Consider the following 16,377-nt stretch of genomic DNA (forward strand, 5'->3'; position numbering starts at 1 on the left):
AACAAGAAAAGATTATCAACACAATGCATTAAATATAGAATTTCTTTTTTTCAAATTTAATTACAAATTCAATCAATTTTCACAATTTTGGAACCTGTGCTGCCATCTAGATAAAATTATCATTTTTTTCGTTCGAATCTAAAATGAATTGAATCAACTCGATTGTCATGACAATCTTTAAATTTTATTTGAACAAGATTAAAAAGAACACTTTAATAAACGATCATTATTTGGTACTTTTTTGTTGTATGGCTGATTAAAAGTGATTGGATTGAGTCAATAAACAAATTGTCAAGTTTGTGATGAAGGCTGTTGTTGAAGTAGAATTGAAATGTTACGATTTATCTCATTCAATTGAACCTTTTGAAATGAGGAAAAAAGAGAATATCATTAGAGAAAGACTTGATTAATGTTTTGGTGTTACCTTTAGTTTATCAACATTCGATTTCACCGAATCTTTAGCCAACATGTAAGAACGAAGACGATCAATCCCGGTTTGCCGTCGTTGACCATAATGTTCTTCCCAAGCTGTCAATAACAGATTATAGTAATGACACGAATCAAAGTACTTCAGATAACTACGACTATTCCATGCTGGAAATACACGACTGAATTTTCCACAACGACTCAATTCATCTTCCGATTCCATAAGATGCATTACATCATCATCGGTTAATTCATCAATTAGATGACTGCAATAGCCATCATTAAATCCATTTGATTTGAAAGATTCTTCGAAATTTTTATGCTAAAATTGAACAGATCCCAATTACAAGACACTTTAGTAATGACATAAGAAAAATACCTTATCACTATCTGCAAGGCTCATCTGTGTGAGAAGATCGTTCTTCTCCGGACAAACCAGATGACCGAAATTGTAATGTCGTCGAAAACGTGGTGATAATTGATAACCCAATGTATTGAGAATATCTCGTACTAATTGATTTTTAACGGAAAAATCCAGCACAGAATCGGCTCGTAAACTAGGTGTAATGTTCACTTCGAGTAGCCATAATTTTAAATTTTCATCCAGAATGATATCGAAGCCAAGCAATTCGAAACAAGAACGTCGATTTTTGAGATTCTGTTTAAGCAATGAGAGAATATTCGATTCGGCACTGATCACAGTTTTGATGATGAGATCGATGATTTGCTTCCAAATCTGATCAACATCTAAGTTTCTTGTCATGGATAAATGCTTCCACAATGTTTTCAATGTCCATTTGTGTCCATCTTGTCCATCAACATTACTGTTTGGTACATATTCCACACAGTTCTTATTCACACTGTAATTAGTTAGATGGATGAATTGATTTTTGATATCATTCACACTATTCGAATAGCGATTAGCTGCAAATCGTACAAGACCTTCATCATAAACATAGACACGCAAAGGCAGTATGGATGTTATCAGTACATAGACACGAAGATCAAATTTGGCATCATTATGTAAAAGGCATGGATTGGAAATGTATTCCTGCACCACCATCGATACTTTTGGTTTACGTAAATTATTTCCATTACTAGCATTAATGTTACTGCTATTAGTATTGCTATTCTGTTGAGACATTAAAGTGTGTAATTCTTCCACATTCGATACAATATCGATTCCTTGTCCACGAGCCGATGCCGGTGGTTTGCAGATAAACATTTTCGGTGGAACATCATCATCATTACAACATTGTTCTGATGATGATTTCTGCTTGGTAGAACAATGATTCTTGAGTATGGATTCATCACTATTCCAATAAGCAATCAATGAGGAATAATCATTTGGCATGATAAAAGTTGGTGGATGAAAAACTCCAAACATATCGGCACCATATTTTTCAATTTTCGATTTAAGATTCAGCCATAATCGATCTTTACGTCCAAAATTGAAACTACCAGGAAAATGATTCACACGTTGATAATAACCGATTAGTTGAAATTCAGTAACACGCAAATGTTTACACCATATAGCGTTCCAATTATTGAATGTTTTGTTTTTAGGATTACGATCAACTAAAAACAAATGAAGAATTATTAAGACAATCTCTTTCAATAATATGCACTAACCGGGCATGAGTTTGTATCCGGATCTCAATACGATCGAACGCATTGTATTGGCCGTGATACTAGTTATTTTCCATCGTAAAAATGGCTTCACTTCTTGTGGAACATCGGAAACTATGATTTTTAAGTGATTAAACAATCATATAAACTATCATGATTACCACACTTACGAATATCATCTTCAGCAACAAAATAAACAGTGGGATACATCAATGGAAACATGGAAGGCTGTAACATATAAGGACGCTTTTTCGAATCATCAAGTCTTGGAAAGATGCACACTGGTGATGATGATGATTGTTCAATTTGTTGTTGATCTGCTGATTGATCACAGATCTGTAATTGATATCGAATTATTTGTGCCATCATTTTGAAGAATATCAATTTAGTATCCAGTGATGTTTGGCTACCATTAGAAGATTGCGATGATGATGATGATGAGGATGTGGTTGTTGCGGAAGAACAATGATTTCTATCATTACTGATACCATTCTTGAAAATTCCATTCGAATGATGATTATAGCCATTCGTTTGATTATTATGAAGCATACCATTCTTCTTGCCTGCAAATGAGGTAGAAGCGACGCTATCGAACATTTCCGATGATGATTTAAGGCTAACATTCAACTCAAGCATGGTGGTTGTTGTCGTTGAATTATCCGTTGCCAATTCAATCACATTTGTACTGTCCATTATTCGGGTTTCACAAATTTATCTAACCAAAGAAAATTAACAATATAATCATCTAATTATAAAGCAAAATAAAGCAAAAGTTTACCCAAAATTTCAAATTCGCTTAAACAAATGATGTGGAAAAAATGAAAATTACCAAACGAAATTAAACAAAAAGGAATCGAAGGAATGTAGAGGAATAAAGATAGAACTATTTCACAAGGAATAAATCTTCAATGCCATTACCATCATCATATAGAATCGAAATGATTCGGTATTTACGATCAACCTTGATTTGCTATTTCAAATATAGCAATCACTTCAACTGGCACGTGTTGTTTTTAACGCACAATAATTTATCTATTTTTTCGGTGGTTATTGATTGATGGTTCAATGTCAAACTATTTTTCGATGGACTAGATTAGCGCATCAAACAAGCCTATGAATCACATTAAAGAGAATATTATGATTCATTCATCACATACATACATAACCATGAATTGGTGCCAAAATTCGCAACACTGATTATCTTAACAATGCAAATTCTTATCAAACATATCAACTATTGGCATTTTTATCCAATGAAATTGAGGACAAAATTGATTTAATATCGATGATCGAATGAAAAAATGAATATAGAGAAATGATAACAACAACCTTATACACATCAATATTGATCAAGAAAAAACTGTATCGTTACAATCGTCATGCCAAGTGCATGCTTAGTTAAGTTTGCATTGGATGATCATGATGGGCACATGGATTCAGTATTGAGAATTTGCAGCCGACAAACAATTGTTAACAATGATCAATGCTCACACAGACAATCGAGTGAAGAACAATCACTATCATCACTACCACCAGATGTCATTCATCCACTATCATTTTGAATGGAAATAATAAAAAAATGAAGAGAAAAAACTGTTTGAAAATAGAAAATTTCCGTTTTTATTGATTTATCTAATCATCATTCATTTTCTTTACTTCTAAACATTTCTATACACACAATTTCATTGTACAGGATGGATCTTGTTGTTGATGATTTATCTGGATTAATATGATGTTAATATCTAGTATTTGCCGTAATAGCCACCACCATAGTAACCACCACCTAAACCGTAACCATAACCGTAAGCTGGTGCAGCATAGGCTTTGGAATAGATTGGTGCAGCAATGATTGGGGCAGCATAGCTTTTGTAGATTGGAGCCGAAACGATTGGGGTAGCGTAGCTTTTGTAGATTGGTGCGGCAACGATCGGGGCAGCATAGCTTTTAACGATTGGTGCAACAGCATATGATTTGGTGATGATTGGAGTCGAATAGCTGACCAATGGAGCATATGGAACAGCAGCAGCGACAGCGATAAGGGCAGCGAAAGCGATCTATTTCAACAACAACAAATTCATTAATATTCAATCTCTCAACATATTTTGGTCGAGAAAAAATACTTACCAAGAATTTCATTTTGGCTAGTTTTGAGTTTGGTTTTGCTTTGGAACAAATTGTTCGAATTGTGGATTTGTTTGTTTCGTTTGATGGATCAATTCATTGCTAATGGTCGTGCTTTTATACGAAAAAATGGAATGATTCCTTCAGAATAGAAAATGAGTAATGAATAACAGTGGATTGTAACAAAAGAAAGTCTATTCAAATAATTACAAAGGAGGTGGTCAAGCCAAGCAAACACACATTTACATCCTATACCTATTACCAATGGAAATGTTTCACTTGTATCCTATTCATTTGAAATGTATTATTTTCAATGTCTTAGTGAAAGAAATTAGCACTACTAGTAGACACCTGTATGCACAGGTGATGTTGTATAGGTCCAATATTTAATTCCTACTTGATTCATTTTCATTGAATTAATTCGATATTGCCAATCCATCCATCCATCCATCAATAATATTACTGGTCAAACAAACAAAATTATTGGTTTCACATTTCTCTCACATCATTTCTTTTAGTAAATGGCAAGTGACCAAGAAGCAACAAAAGTCGTAGTTATTTTTTTCAAATTTATCGCAGGCATCCTTGATGATGGTCACATTTCTCTTCAATGTCCATTTAGTATGTCAAAAAAAGTGAAACATGCACACAATGTCCATTCTGCAAGCTAAGTTGATTTCATTATTTTCTAATTTGATCCATTAATCAAAAATTCAAACTCTCTCCTTCTCTCAGATTGATATGATAATTAGATGTTGACATTGCAATTCATTTTTATAATAGGGGTTTCACACCACAGCAATGTGAATGCAATGCAATATTATCGTGAAATGAAATTTCACATAAATTTTCCATTTCGCGTTCACACTAAATTTCTCAAGCAGGACAATATTAAAGCCAAAAATATTTGAGCGGCTTCTTCGTAAATATCGTTAACACACGTGCTCACAGGAATTGAGCTTAAAATTAGAACGAATATAAGTTTACCGGAAAGTTTCTTTCTAAATGAATAAATTTTTTTCAGAAAGTTAATTTGCATTGATGTGAAATGCAAGCATTTCAGCCTCGGAGGCTGAAATATTTTTGTTGAAATATTTCACTGCAATATAGTTCTGAGCATGCGCAGATGCCATTGAAATATTTCAATGAAAAATTTCACAGCAATATTGCTGTAGTGTGAAACCCCTATAATAGTTTTTTCTCCACCACCTCATTAGTTTTTTCTAGATTAATGATTTTGATTATTGTCAATTCAATTCGATTGATATGGGGGAATTTTGACATGGTAATCTTTATTTTTCGTTGATAAATTTCTGGAATTTCCAGAAATTTGGTTTTTTCCAATGAACAAAATAAAGTTTTAGATAAAAAAAGAAATTTATTTCAATCTTTTAATCAAATATTTGTTTTGGTTTCATTTCAGAGGCTTTTTTGTTGAAAAAGGAAGAGAACAAAATCATTTTTGAAAATGGATATTTTCTTCATTGAGGTCGTTTATGGCAGATTTTTGCTGTGTTGATTGTGTATATAGTGGTTTATGTTGGCTGAAATACATGATCGATATCGATCATTGTTGGCCAAAATGATATTGGACCGTCATTGTCTAACCATAATGTCTTCTGCCATATCCTCCTCTATGATATCCACCGCCATAACCATGTGATCGACGAATATAATGTCCACCGCCATAACCACCATGTCTACGATACCCTCGAATACCGCTTACAGTTGAAATGGCAACGAGCAAAGCAAACAAGAAGAACTGAAAACAAAGACAGTCAAATTTTAATAATTTCATTTTCACAGACAAATTTCACTTACAAAGATTCGCATTTTGGATTGATTGAAAAAGGAAGTTTTTCCCAGGAAAAAATAAACAACGATTTGAAGATTAGTGTGTTGATTTTTGATCTGATTGATGATACTGATTTTGTATAGCATCGATATTGCTCTATTTATATATTCATCGATCGACCGTAAGCTAGCGATCCAACAAACACGCATAAGACAAGAAGGTTATCATTGAAAATTTGAAGATTCATTTTCATTTTCTGGATTAATTACAAAAATAGAGTACTCAATTCAGTAATTCAATTTTCTTTTTCTTCAGGTATCAAACTAAATTAATTTGTTTACAACTTTTCAGGAAAACTCCTAAAGCGAATCATAAACAAGGATCCAAGTTTTTTTTATTGAAAAAACAACATTGAATCGATGTTTTTTATCAATCTGTTAATGATGATACGAATAATAATAATAATATGGAAATTTTTCCCAAAAATTATAGTGCAAAAATAAAGATGGCTATGAACTTGAAAGTTTTGTCTCATCACCATTATCATTATCATGTGAACAAATTGATTTTTTGAAAACAAAATATTTTATCAATCAAAGAAAATCTTCAATGAAACATATGGAAAGGGCAAAAAACTCTTGTTTCTTGATTGTAACACATCATCCAACAGATCATCAGACCATTGTTTTGAAGAATTCCAACAAAGACACCATTCAAGAGGGACAAAATGCTGTGCATCTTCATCTAACTTCCATGCAATTAGCCTGTTCAATGACTTGAATCACACAGATAGATAGAGGGATAGGATATCCTTCGTTTTGTTTTCGCATATTAGGAACGGTTTTGCCATGGGCAAGCAAACAACATTCATTCATTCAATCAATCCATAAATATGCATTGATAATTTAATAAATTGTTCTTGAATTTGAAATTTTGTTCAAGACACGTGAACATGATCATCATATGATCGATTTCGTTTGGCCATGCATGCACGCATCAATAATTGCTAATTGACTTAACTTTTTTTGTTTCAATAATAATTGACAGCATCAAATCTCTTTGTTGAAAATCAATGATCGTCTTCGATATTGATTGATTGATTAAACGGTTTAGTCGGTAATAAAAGGTAAATCTGATAAGTCCAATCAATTTTTTGAATTCATCAAGGTTATATGGTTATTTCTTGCTTATATTTTGATTGGAATAAAAAACACACATCATATCTTTGAATATTGATGTCATTGATTGATTGATGAGGAACGCATTTCGATTTTATCATTGGCTTTCTTCTAATCAACGACCTTCGGCAAACCAAATAGGCATATTTCGAAATGAAATTCTATTTTCATCATTTTACTAAAAGATTACTTTCATTCGATCGATGATAAAGATGGTCAATATCCTCAACAAAGAACTACCAAAAAAACCAATCAAATTTGATCCCCCAGGATTATAATTTCTTTTTGTTCATTGCTGTTGTTGCATAAATTCCTCAATTCAACAAAACAAACTGAAAAAATCATTATTATTTTGTGGAACAACAATGAAAATAAGAAATCAAATACAGATGTTTTTTGTCCCAAACAACAAAAATAAAACCATCATCATCATTCAAGGTGATATGGGGATTAACAACAACAAAAGTGTGTAGGTTTCTCACAACAAAATGGAACATTTCAAAGCATCTTAAGAAATGTGTGACATTGAAAATTATTTTTTTTCAAAAAAATTTCAATTCAAATTTAGTATTGTTTATTTTTTGTGAAAAACTTTTTTCCTCTAAAACTATATTATAATGGATGATTATTCAACAATATTCATTTCAAAAAGGATTATTCAGTCAACGATATGATTGGGAAAAAATAAATCCAAGTAAAGGTCATTGATTAGAACAGGGGATTTCCTTAAATGTTTTGAAAAACTCATTTTCCATTTTCATTTTAGTAATGAAAAAACGGGAAATGAATTATTCTTGAAATAATGCCAGAAATATAAACTTTTGAGTTCAATGACATTTATCATTCAAATCCATTTGGTCAAAGTTGAAAATATTCACAACAAGTATGGACATTGTTTATTCAATGTTCAATGTTGAAACATTTGATCATCATAAATAAACATCTCTTTGCCACCATATGCCAACAACCAAACTGACTCTAAATATTCCATTATTAGCATCTAAAAATAAAGTAAAGTATTATTATCTGGTGGTGCTTTTATTTTTAGTTTTTTGAACATTTCCCGATAGACAAGTGTGTATGTTTTACATCATTTTACATCATCATCATGGATTGCCGATTTGATGGCAACGATAACAACAACAGATTTTGGATGTTGTTAACCGTTAATATTTCTTCAATTAAGAATATTCTCGAATATTCTGCTGCTACGAATGAGTAATATAACCACTACTTGATTCTTGTTTTTCTTTTTATTCTTCGAAATTAATGTAATGATGTGATTTGTTAAATAAAAGTTTTACATTCAGTGGCGATCATCATCATCAGCTTATTCCCACAAAAAACTTAATTTTTTCCATCAACATCATCATCACTGCGTCACATCAAATTATTCAATCAAATTAACAAAAGAAAAAATGGCAGATGAAAATGATCAATCGAAATTTCGTTTACCCGGACTTTATGGCAATACGGATTTGAATTCACGCATCAACAAGTTCCAAGAACAGGCAGATAAACATAAAGAAAAACAAAAACTCAATCCATTTTCCGGCTCATTCGATGCTGTAGCATCAGCTAAACAAAAATTAAACAAAGAAGATCCAAAGTAAGTGTGTTCGCTTTCCATGACATAAAACTGAGCGGAAAAATTCTTTTCACTAATTTTAGCTATGGAAAACCGGTAGAAGGTTCAAAAACTGAACAACGGGGCAAACAAGCATCACAATTGATTGCAAACGAAATAAAATTATTATTGGAAATCATACACAAACATGGCACTGTGAATGAAGAATCGAATAAAGTTGAAATCAAATTCAAAGAATTATTTGAATTATATAAAGTTATATCAAGCAAAGTTGTTGGCCTGTTATTACGTGCACGTAAACATGGTCTGGTACAATTCGAAGGTGAAATGCTTTATCAAGGTCGTGATGATAATGTCATCATCACCATGGATCCTGCCGTCAAACTTGAAGATGTTCAGTTTGATTGATTCAAAAACAAAATTCAATTTTATTTTCATTTTTTATTATAATTTAAATATATTAATCAAATAAACCAGACAAAAAGATATTTTTGTTGCCAAATAAAATAAGTGTGAACAAAAAAAAGAAAAAGATCATGTGAAAAAACAGAATTTTGGTTCATTAAATCAACACACCTATATAACAAGAGAGTGAATGATGTGTGTAATAATGGTAAAAATTGGAAATCAAAATTGAAAAAGAATGAAACGAGACCAATACGAGATTCAACATCTATCCATATCTATGCTGTTTAAACCACCATGAATAAATTGTTATTATGTGAATATAATCAAAATATAGATAGTATCAAGTTTCATTTGTGTTCAAAACAATTCTGGAAATAGATCATGAAGTTGCGAATCGAATGTTATCATATCATTAATGGATGGTTGTAAGTTGTCTTCATCAATAAAATCAATTTCATCGGGGTAATTATCATTTTTAGTTGTTAGTGGAAATAAAACATTATCATTGTCATCTTGACCGATATTCAGATTATCTAAATTCAATAAATCATCAGTTTCATCATCCATGCAAAATATATTTAACGGTTGTTGTTGTTGTTGAGTGATCAATTGTTGTACATTACTATCAATGCATGTTGGTTCCGGTGATGACATTGATTCATAACCAATATCACTGCTATCCGATGGTGGTGTGGGACTAAGCTGATTATGTTTGAAATTGATATCATCATTTTTTCGACCCATTGGACTGATGGCATAATCATGATCGATTACAATCAAATCATTATCATGATTATAAACATTAGCTAAATCCGTAGTCGAACATGTTTGCGTTGATATCGTTTCATTAATGAATTCAATTGGCATTGTTTCGCCAGTTCCGATAAACATTGGCTCAATTCGAGATCCATTTCCTGCGGATAATTTTCGCTGTTCAATTTGATCTGACTCAATTGTTTCAATACCAAATTGATTATCGGCTCCATCACTGAACATGATCGATTGTTGTTGTTGTTGTTGTTGAGGGAAATTGTCGTTAATAAAACCATTAAAAAGTTGGTCAACTGCTGTAGCGAGCAAGTCTTCGTTTGCGGATTCTTTGTTGAACGTTGCTTTTGTTGATGATTTGATTTTTCGGTTGATTTGTCGATAGTTTCTACCAACAGTTGCTGTTGAACATTTGCCATTTTTCCATCCTTTTCGGCCAATACTTGCACCTTCGGCAGAGGAACATTAATGAGTTCGGCAGACTCAAAAGCATTGGCAGTCGAGGTGGATGAATAGTTGTCCGTAGAACTTTGGTAACCATCTTCATCACTACCATCATCATCATAATCATCATCATCGTCATCCTCATCCTCAAATGCGTCATGACTATTGCTTTTATCATATGGAACATATAAATCCATAGTATCGTCACATTCCGGTTCCAATTTGATTGGTTCGATACCCAATTTTTGTCTAAGATTATCATTTTCTTCCATATAAAGTTTTAATTTCTGTTCCAAATAACGATTACGTTTCATTAGTTCCATACGTTCTTTAGCCAGACAATTATTTTCTTTTTCGAGATCCATCATTTTCTTTTTCTTTCGATCACGTGCACTTTGTGCGGCCATGCGATTTTTTAATTTTCTATTACACAATCAATACAATTATAATAATATTAATGATAATAATGACTAATTACCTTCGCATCACTTTTTGTTCCTGTGTTAGATGATCTAAACGTTGACGTTTACGCTTCGGTTTGATTTGTTCGGTTATTGTGGATCCATCACCATCATTCTGCTGTTGGGTAATACTGTTGTTGTTTGATAAATATGGTGATCGTTTCTCACTACCGACACCATTATTGACAACCATCAACGAATCATTACCAATAATCATTTTCATTGGGTTTGATGATGATTTACATCCAAAATTACTGGACAAAATCACCTTATCAAGTTGTTTGGGCAATATGGTTGCGGTCATCGTGGTAGAATTGCTTTTACTGAATGAGATTGAAATGTGTCTAATTTTGATCAATTCAAAATGTTGAAAGTTTTACAAATTAAAATAGTTGTTCAAGATATTTGGATGTTCATCGAAGTGTGATTGAAAAGTCATTGTTTTCTTAATCCAATCAGGATCGAAGGTTTGTTTCCCTATAAATTGAACAGCAATAGAATTTAGAACAAATTCATTTTTCTAACAATCCATTTTCGATTCGAAAAAACGGTACAAAATCAAAATTATGTGAATGTTTCAAATCAAATTAAAGAGTGCTAATGATGATGATGGCAGCACAAAAAACTTCCAACACATCAAAATGACAAAACAGAAAAAAAATGCCAAATAATGAATGAGCAAGCAAAAAAGTGAAAAAATTAGAATTTACAACGCATTGCGTATGTGTATGGGAAAAAAAGAAAATTCCAGATAACGCCACCACCATTTAAAAAGCCGGCGATGGCCATAACAACCAAAAGTAGTAGCATACATTTGTGTGCCCGTATCCTGAGACTATATTCGCATAAAGTTGTATTGTTCACGACAAGTGTACAAATGGCCAGCCTCGCCCATTTTTTCGATACATTCCATTCTCTCTTTATCATCATGCTGATATAATAATCATCATTTCAATTGTATTATCCATCAATCAAACAAGGATAAGGATGACATGAAATGATCTTTTTAATGATAAAAAACAATTCATTATTTATAACAAACAAACAATAATATCAAGTTTGTCAGCAATTAATTAAATAAAAAAACAACATTTGTTAAAAAGGAAATGGAAGCCAAGTATTCACTGTGCGTGTGTGTCAGCTATATTACATCAGTTACGTATTACAGTTATAATAGTGCACACTCTCAATATCCAATGTGTGTGCACGGGCAACAGGCGTCACATAACTTCATTCACGATATACAATTATATGGCAGCAATCTAAGCTAAACATTTCATCAGAAATTTAACAAACCAACGAAATACAATTGACCCAACACATCACACAAATTGAATTGAAATAACAAACAAATTCTGAAAAAAGGACACGTCAGCCTTGGAAATGAATGAATAGATTCCATTTGTTTCTGACGTTGAATGATGAAATTATACACATAATTTCTGACTAAATTCTCAATCGATTCATCAACCAAGGACGCAAAAATCAAGGATACAGAAAAATATCGATATTTTTTCTTAAAAAAGTTAGAATAATTTCTTGTTAAATGTCTGATGAAATGTTCAACAATGATTAACATTTATTAAGATTTATAAAAGCCGGACATTCTAGCCAATTGAAATAACAATGATTAACAAAGATTTCTTTTTTTTTATATTGATATTTTCATTTGGAAATTCAAAATTTTTAACAGTTGAGTTACAAATTAGTAAATTGAAAATCTAAATTTAAACTATGACCTGATTGTTTGTTATGGGTATTACGAAGAATTAGTGTCAAGTGATGTTTCACAAACAAATAAACAAACACATAAATTGATTGTTTTGTTTATTCAATCCTTTTTTCAGATTTTTGAATATATTACCCAAAAGAAATAATAAAATCTTTCATGATTAAAGGATTGATATTCCACAAAAAAGATTGGTCGAGTGATTGACCGATTGATTGATTGGAGAATATACCTAAATGAGCAATGATAAATATGTTTGGTGATTTTTGTTTGGCAGTATTGTTCACCAGAAAAAACAGGCATAAATTTTGTGTTTGCACAAATCAAACAAAAAGAAAACCCGATATTAGCAAATAACCGGAATCTATACATAACCTGTCACTCTTTTTGTTTGTTTGGTTGTTTGATTGGCTTTGTTCACAATGATGATCGGCGGTCAAATCATTTGTTCTCGAATCTTTGTTATGACCATTAAAAAATTTTTTTGTGCCAAAAAAATTCAATAATTGAAAATGATAAAATTTTTTCCACTATGTCTATGGGCTATTGTTCTAATCATATTAACATTGTTGATTTGGAACAATGTTAATGGACAATTATTTCGTCCAGGACAAGAACCACAAAATGGTATGATAATGTTTTTTTTGCAAGAATCAATACAAATCGAACTATAATCCTTATTCAAATCAATATTAGTGATAAATTCCTTATTAACACCGATCCTGTTACGAAGTGAATGTTCGGCAGCAGTCGATAATCGAATGGGACTTTGCATGCCAAAAAGTGCTTGTCTTAGGTTTGTGTGTGTTTGCAATATGACATTGTGCAAATCCCTTAATTGAATTGATCATTATAGTTCGGGTGGATATGTTGCTGGTACTTGTGGATATGGTGTTCTTTCATGCTGTGTTTGTAAGTAATATAATTTTGTCCTTTCAATTGGAAATGAATTTTTCCTTATTAATCGAGATCAAGGAACATGTAGAGCTGTAGTGACATCGAATGAAACATATTTTGTATCACCAAATTATCCAAATCTATTGACCGGACGTGTAGATCCACCAGTGTGTATATTTACATTACAACGTAATCCATTGATTATTAAATTTCCAGTCTGTCAAATTCGTATCGATTTCGATGAATTCAGCCTAGCTCCGCATTATAATGGTGCATGTGGTAATAGTATTACTGATTCATTTCAAGTTTCAGGTGCTTCCAACTTCAATCAATCCGGATTACCAATATCGGGTATATGCGGTGAAATGACTGGCCAGCATAGTAAGTGTTTGTAATGAATAATTCATTCAATTCATAATATTACTATCAACAGTCTATCTGGATGTTGATCCGGAAAAAACCGACGAACCATTATTGTTGATTGTCAATACGGCCAATCAACAAGAATATAATCGTAAATGGAGCATTCGTATACGACAGATTCCTTGCAAATCACAATATCGAGGTATTTTTGTTATTATTTGCAAATTTCAAATCCCCAAACATTTGTTTTCTCAATATTTGCTTTGATGAATAGCACCACCAGGATGTTTACAATATTATACAGCATTGAATGGAAATATCGAAAGTTTCAATTATCGTACAACAAATCTACCGGTAGTAACATCGACAACACCCGGATCAGTACAGCCAGTGGAAACAAGAATTGCAAATAATTATCTAAATAATTTGAATTATGGTGTTTGCATTGCAAAACATCCACGCATTTGTGCCATACGTTATTCGGCTATTGAATTTGATTTTGGTGGCAGTTTAGCAGATAGTTCAACACCTGGTGATCAATGCATATCGACAACAACATTAGCATCGGATGGAGATTTTCTTACTATACCATTAGGTACCGATCAATTAAAATCCAATTTGATTGATCGTTATTGTGGACAAAGATTTTCTCCAACACCAACTGCCGCATTAATAAATGCCGATGTTTATTGTAAGTTATTTTGTGTATTGAATATTGAATGATAATTATTTGATGGTTTGTTGATTGTAGCTTATATAAATCCATATGTAATTTATGTACATACCGATAATAATCCAATTGCCGATGGTAATACTATTTCAAACCAAAAAGGATTTCTATTGAAATATATGCAAATACCATGTTGATTGCCTTTTTTTAGTCCAACCATAAATTAAAGCATTTGTTTATCTCAGATAATAATAATAAACTTAATTAAATTCTTGCCTGTCAATAAATTCTACTATATTTTTTCGTTTCTATGGCGACCGTGCTTTTTGTTGAGTTTTTCGAGTGAGAAAAATTACAAATAAAAATTTCAACATTATATTGACGTTTGAAATAGTTTTGATTCAGATGTGGAGATAATAAAAACAAACAATGTCCATCGATACATTTCCAATACTTTATTTTAATATGTCTGGTGAAATGATCTATATTATTGATCAACGTTTAGAAGCGCAAAAAATTGGTCAATCAAAAGCTAAACGTGTATTGAGTGATATTATTCTTTCCATATTCAATTCCAAACTGATCAATGAAGTATTCAAACCACATAACACCATTACATTCCATGTATTACGAACGATATTTGAAAAATTGGTTCATTCATCAATCATGCGTTTGAATGAACAAAGTATGAACAAATTATTCGATCTTATGATCATGGTTATCAAATATCAACTGTTTGCATGTCCAAAACCATCCGATATTATCACCGTAACCGATAATCATTTCATTTCCATTATTGAAATGCTCAAAAACAATGATAATGACGGTAATAATGGTGATGAGCAGCAAAACAAACCAGAAACATCATGCAACAATATTGTTGAAATAGTAAATGTCGTTCGAAATCAATTTCTATTACATTATCAACAATATGATTTGCTAAGATTTCAACAGATTCGTTATAATCTATTGAATTTTCTCAAAGATATTCGTACACGTGTATCGATATTTTTACGGGAAGGATTGCAAACGAATGATGGTATGTTTGTCATTCCATATCAAAATGTAATGGTCGAATGTGAATGTCAAATACCCGGTGTTGTAAGATATTTTCATGGTTCATATAATGAAATTATTCGTACTGAACATTTTGATGTTGGTGGTCATTACTTGGTTGATGATAGTCGTACAAAACTTGGATTAAATATGCAAGTATCAAATTTGACTTTTTGCCAATCTCATTCAATTCTATCATTTTAGATACAAAAAAGAAATCGAACCACCAAAACAAAATGTTTGCGAACAAAAATCCAATGACAATGCGGCAATCATCGCTAATAATCGCAAAGAAATGGATCTATTGGCTAAACTCATCTGTAAAACCCCACAAGATGATCGTCGTGATTCCATAGTCGAACTTAAATTTGATTTTTTGTCTACCGAAACTGAAAATAATGATAAATTAACTTCCAAAACGATGTCGAATGATAAATCAATACAGATTATTGATACTAGTGATCATAATAATGAACAATTAATCCAAATAATTCACGATCTTCAAGAACTTTCCGTGGTAACAAATCAACAGAATACCAACCAGGCCAAACCAATCAATCATCAAACAAGTGGGGATGATTTAGATCTCCTTGAATTAATGGATTCCTAAATAAACGAGAAAAAACAATGTACAATCAGTAAAAAGTGCGAAACACATTCATTTTGTCATCACAAACAAATAAATAAAAACGATAATAATTATCGTCTTGACTTGATTGATTTAATTTAGCGAAAACGTAACGTTAATGTTTTGCGAAATTTAATGAATAAATAAATTACAAACATTAACTGACTCTTTCGCTTTTTAATTTGACAATAAATGTTAATCCAACTTACCAAAAGA

At 31.8% G+C, this 16,377-nt stretch overlaps 6 protein-coding genes and 1 long non-coding RNA gene across 7 annotated transcripts; 3 read left to right on the plus strand and 4 right to left on the minus strand.

Annotated features, from left to right (window-relative positions):
• Nucleotides 1-162: 162 nt before the first annotated feature.
• Nucleotides 163-3,525, minus strand: LOC113795553 (tubulin monoglutamylase TTLL4-like). Its single transcript, XM_075822539.1, has 7 exons — nucleotides 3,217-3,525; nucleotides 2,834-3,166; nucleotides 2,226-2,770; nucleotides 2,059-2,169; nucleotides 806-2,004; nucleotides 425-748; nucleotides 163-360 (listed from the first exon to the last, which is right to left on the minus strand). Exons 3-7 carry the CDS (start codon nucleotides 2,746-2,748, stop codon nucleotides 292-294), a joined length of 2,226 nt encoding a protein of 741 aa, XP_075678654.1. The 5' UTR covers nucleotides 2,749-2,770; nucleotides 2,834-3,166; nucleotides 3,217-3,525; the 3' UTR covers nucleotides 163-291.
• Nucleotides 3,526-3,651: 126 nt separating this feature from the next.
• On the minus strand, nucleotides 3,652-4,335 carry LOC113795561 (uncharacterized). The gene is made up of 2 exons (XM_027345750.2): nucleotides 4,180-4,335; nucleotides 3,652-4,109 (listed from the first exon to the last, which is right to left on the minus strand). The coding sequence occupies exons 1-2, from the start codon at nucleotides 4,189-4,191 to the stop codon at nucleotides 3,798-3,800; spliced, it is 324 nt and encodes a 107-aa protein (XP_027201551.2). The 5' UTR covers nucleotides 4,192-4,335; the 3' UTR covers nucleotides 3,652-3,797.
• A 1,435-nt stretch (nucleotides 4,336-5,770) lies between these two features.
• On the minus strand, nucleotides 5,771-7,896 carry LOC113795562 (uncharacterized). The gene is made up of 2 exons (XR_012846750.1): nucleotides 5,998-7,896; nucleotides 5,771-5,938 (listed from the first exon to the last, which is right to left on the minus strand). It is a non-coding gene; the product is annotated as an uncharacterized LOC113795562 (long non-coding RNA).
• Nucleotides 7,897-8,432: 536 nt separating this feature from the next.
• Nucleotides 8,433-9,225, plus strand: LOC113795560 (actin-binding Rho-activating protein-like). Its single transcript, XM_027345749.2, has 2 exons — nucleotides 8,433-8,758; nucleotides 8,821-9,225. Exons 1-2 carry the CDS (start codon nucleotides 8,568-8,570, stop codon nucleotides 9,143-9,145), a joined length of 516 nt encoding a protein of 171 aa, XP_027201550.2. The 5' UTR covers nucleotides 8,433-8,567; the 3' UTR covers nucleotides 9,146-9,225.
• Nucleotides 9,146-11,474, minus strand: LOC113795544 (uncharacterized). Its single transcript, XM_075822541.1, has 3 exons — nucleotides 10,836-11,474; nucleotides 10,361-10,780; nucleotides 9,146-10,301 (listed from the first exon to the last, which is right to left on the minus strand). Exons 1-3 carry the CDS (start codon nucleotides 11,120-11,122, stop codon nucleotides 9,503-9,505), a joined length of 1,506 nt encoding a protein of 501 aa, XP_075678656.1. The 5' UTR covers nucleotides 11,123-11,474; the 3' UTR covers nucleotides 9,146-9,502.
• Nucleotides 11,475-12,518: 1,044 nt separating this feature from the next.
• Nucleotides 12,519-14,767, plus strand: LOC113795558 (uncharacterized). The gene is made up of 7 exons (XM_027345746.2): nucleotides 12,519-13,174; nucleotides 13,244-13,343; nucleotides 13,404-13,459; nucleotides 13,517-13,825; nucleotides 13,878-14,009; nucleotides 14,082-14,498; nucleotides 14,559-14,767. Exons 1-7 carry the CDS (start codon nucleotides 13,060-13,062, stop codon nucleotides 14,672-14,674), a joined length of 1,245 nt encoding a protein of 414 aa, XP_027201547.1. The 5' UTR covers nucleotides 12,519-13,059; the 3' UTR covers nucleotides 14,675-14,767.
• Nucleotides 14,768-14,795: 28 nt separating this feature from the next.
• Nucleotides 14,796-16,322, plus strand: OSCP1 (Organic solute carrier partner 1). Its single transcript, XM_027345748.2, has 2 exons — nucleotides 14,796-15,685; nucleotides 15,738-16,322. Exons 1-2 carry the CDS (start codon nucleotides 14,907-14,909, stop codon nucleotides 16,141-16,143), a joined length of 1,185 nt encoding a protein of 394 aa, XP_027201549.2. The 5' UTR covers nucleotides 14,796-14,906; the 3' UTR covers nucleotides 16,144-16,322.
• The last annotated feature ends 55 nt before the right edge of the window (nucleotides 16,323-16,377 follow it).

Source organism: Dermatophagoides pteronyssinus, unplaced genomic scaffold (genome assembly GCF_027571235.1).
Source record: "Dermatophagoides pteronyssinus isolate colony J.1.1.1.1 unplaced genomic scaffold, Derpt_VIB-CSIC_2022.12 sq0018, whole genome shotgun sequence".
NCBI lineage: Eukaryota > Metazoa > Arthropoda > Arachnida > Sarcoptiformes > Pyroglyphidae > Dermatophagoides > Dermatophagoides pteronyssinus.

What these genes read in the sequence shown, in the direction of transcription:
- LOC113795553 (XM_075822539.1), bottom strand. Translation starts at nt 2,748, where the DNA reads ATGGACAGTACAAATGTGATTGAATTGGCAACGGATAATTCAACGACA. An exon ending in CGGATACAAACTCATGCCCG is followed by an intron (nt 2,005 to 2,058) that starts GTTAGTGCATAT and finishes ATTTGTTTTTAG; the next exon opens with TTGATCGTAATCCTAAAAAC. An exon ending in GCCTTGCAGATAGTGATAAG is followed by an intron (nt 749 to 805) that starts GTATTTTTCTTA and finishes GTTCAATTTTAG; the next exon opens with CATAAAAATTTCGAAGAATC.
- LOC113795560 (XM_027345749.2), top strand. Translation starts at nt 8,568, where the DNA reads ATGGCAGATGAAAATGATCAATCGAAATTTCGTTTACCCGGACTTTAT. An exon ending in TTAAACAAAGAAGATCCAAA is followed by an intron (nt 8,759 to 8,820) that starts GTAAGTGTGTTC and finishes CACTAATTTTAG; the next exon opens with CTATGGAAAACCGGTAGAAG.
- LOC113795544 (XM_075822541.1), bottom strand. Translation starts at nt 11,122, where the DNA reads ATGACCGCAACCATATTGCCCAAACAACTTGATAAGGTGATTTTGTCC. An exon ending in GAACAAAAAGTGATGCGAAG is followed by an intron (nt 10,781 to 10,835) that starts GTAATTAGTCAT and finishes ATTGTGTAATAG; the next exon opens with AAAATTAAAAAATCGCATGG. An exon ending in AATGTTCCTCTGCCGAAGGT is followed by an intron (nt 10,302 to 10,360) that starts GCAAGTATTGGC and finishes AACTGTTGGTAG; the next exon opens with AAACTATCGACAAATCAACC.
- LOC113795558 (XM_027345746.2), top strand. Translation starts at nt 13,060, where the DNA reads ATGATAAAATTTTTTCCACTATGTCTATGGGCTATTGTTCTAATCATA. An exon ending in AGGACAAGAACCACAAAATG is followed by an intron (nt 13,175 to 13,243) that starts GTATGATAATGT and finishes AATCAATATTAG; the next exon opens with TGATAAATTCCTTATTAACA. An exon ending in CCAAAAAGTGCTTGTCTTAG is followed by an intron (nt 13,344 to 13,403) that starts GTTTGTGTGTGT and finishes TGATCATTATAG; the next exon opens with TTCGGGTGGATATGTTGCTG.
- OSCP1 (XM_027345748.2), top strand. Translation starts at nt 14,907, where the DNA reads ATGTCCATCGATACATTTCCAATACTTTATTTTAATATGTCTGGTGAA. An exon ending in ACAAAACTTGGATTAAATAT is followed by an intron (nt 15,686 to 15,737) that starts GCAAGTATCAAA and finishes CTATCATTTTAG; the next exon opens with ATACAAAAAAGAAATCGAAC.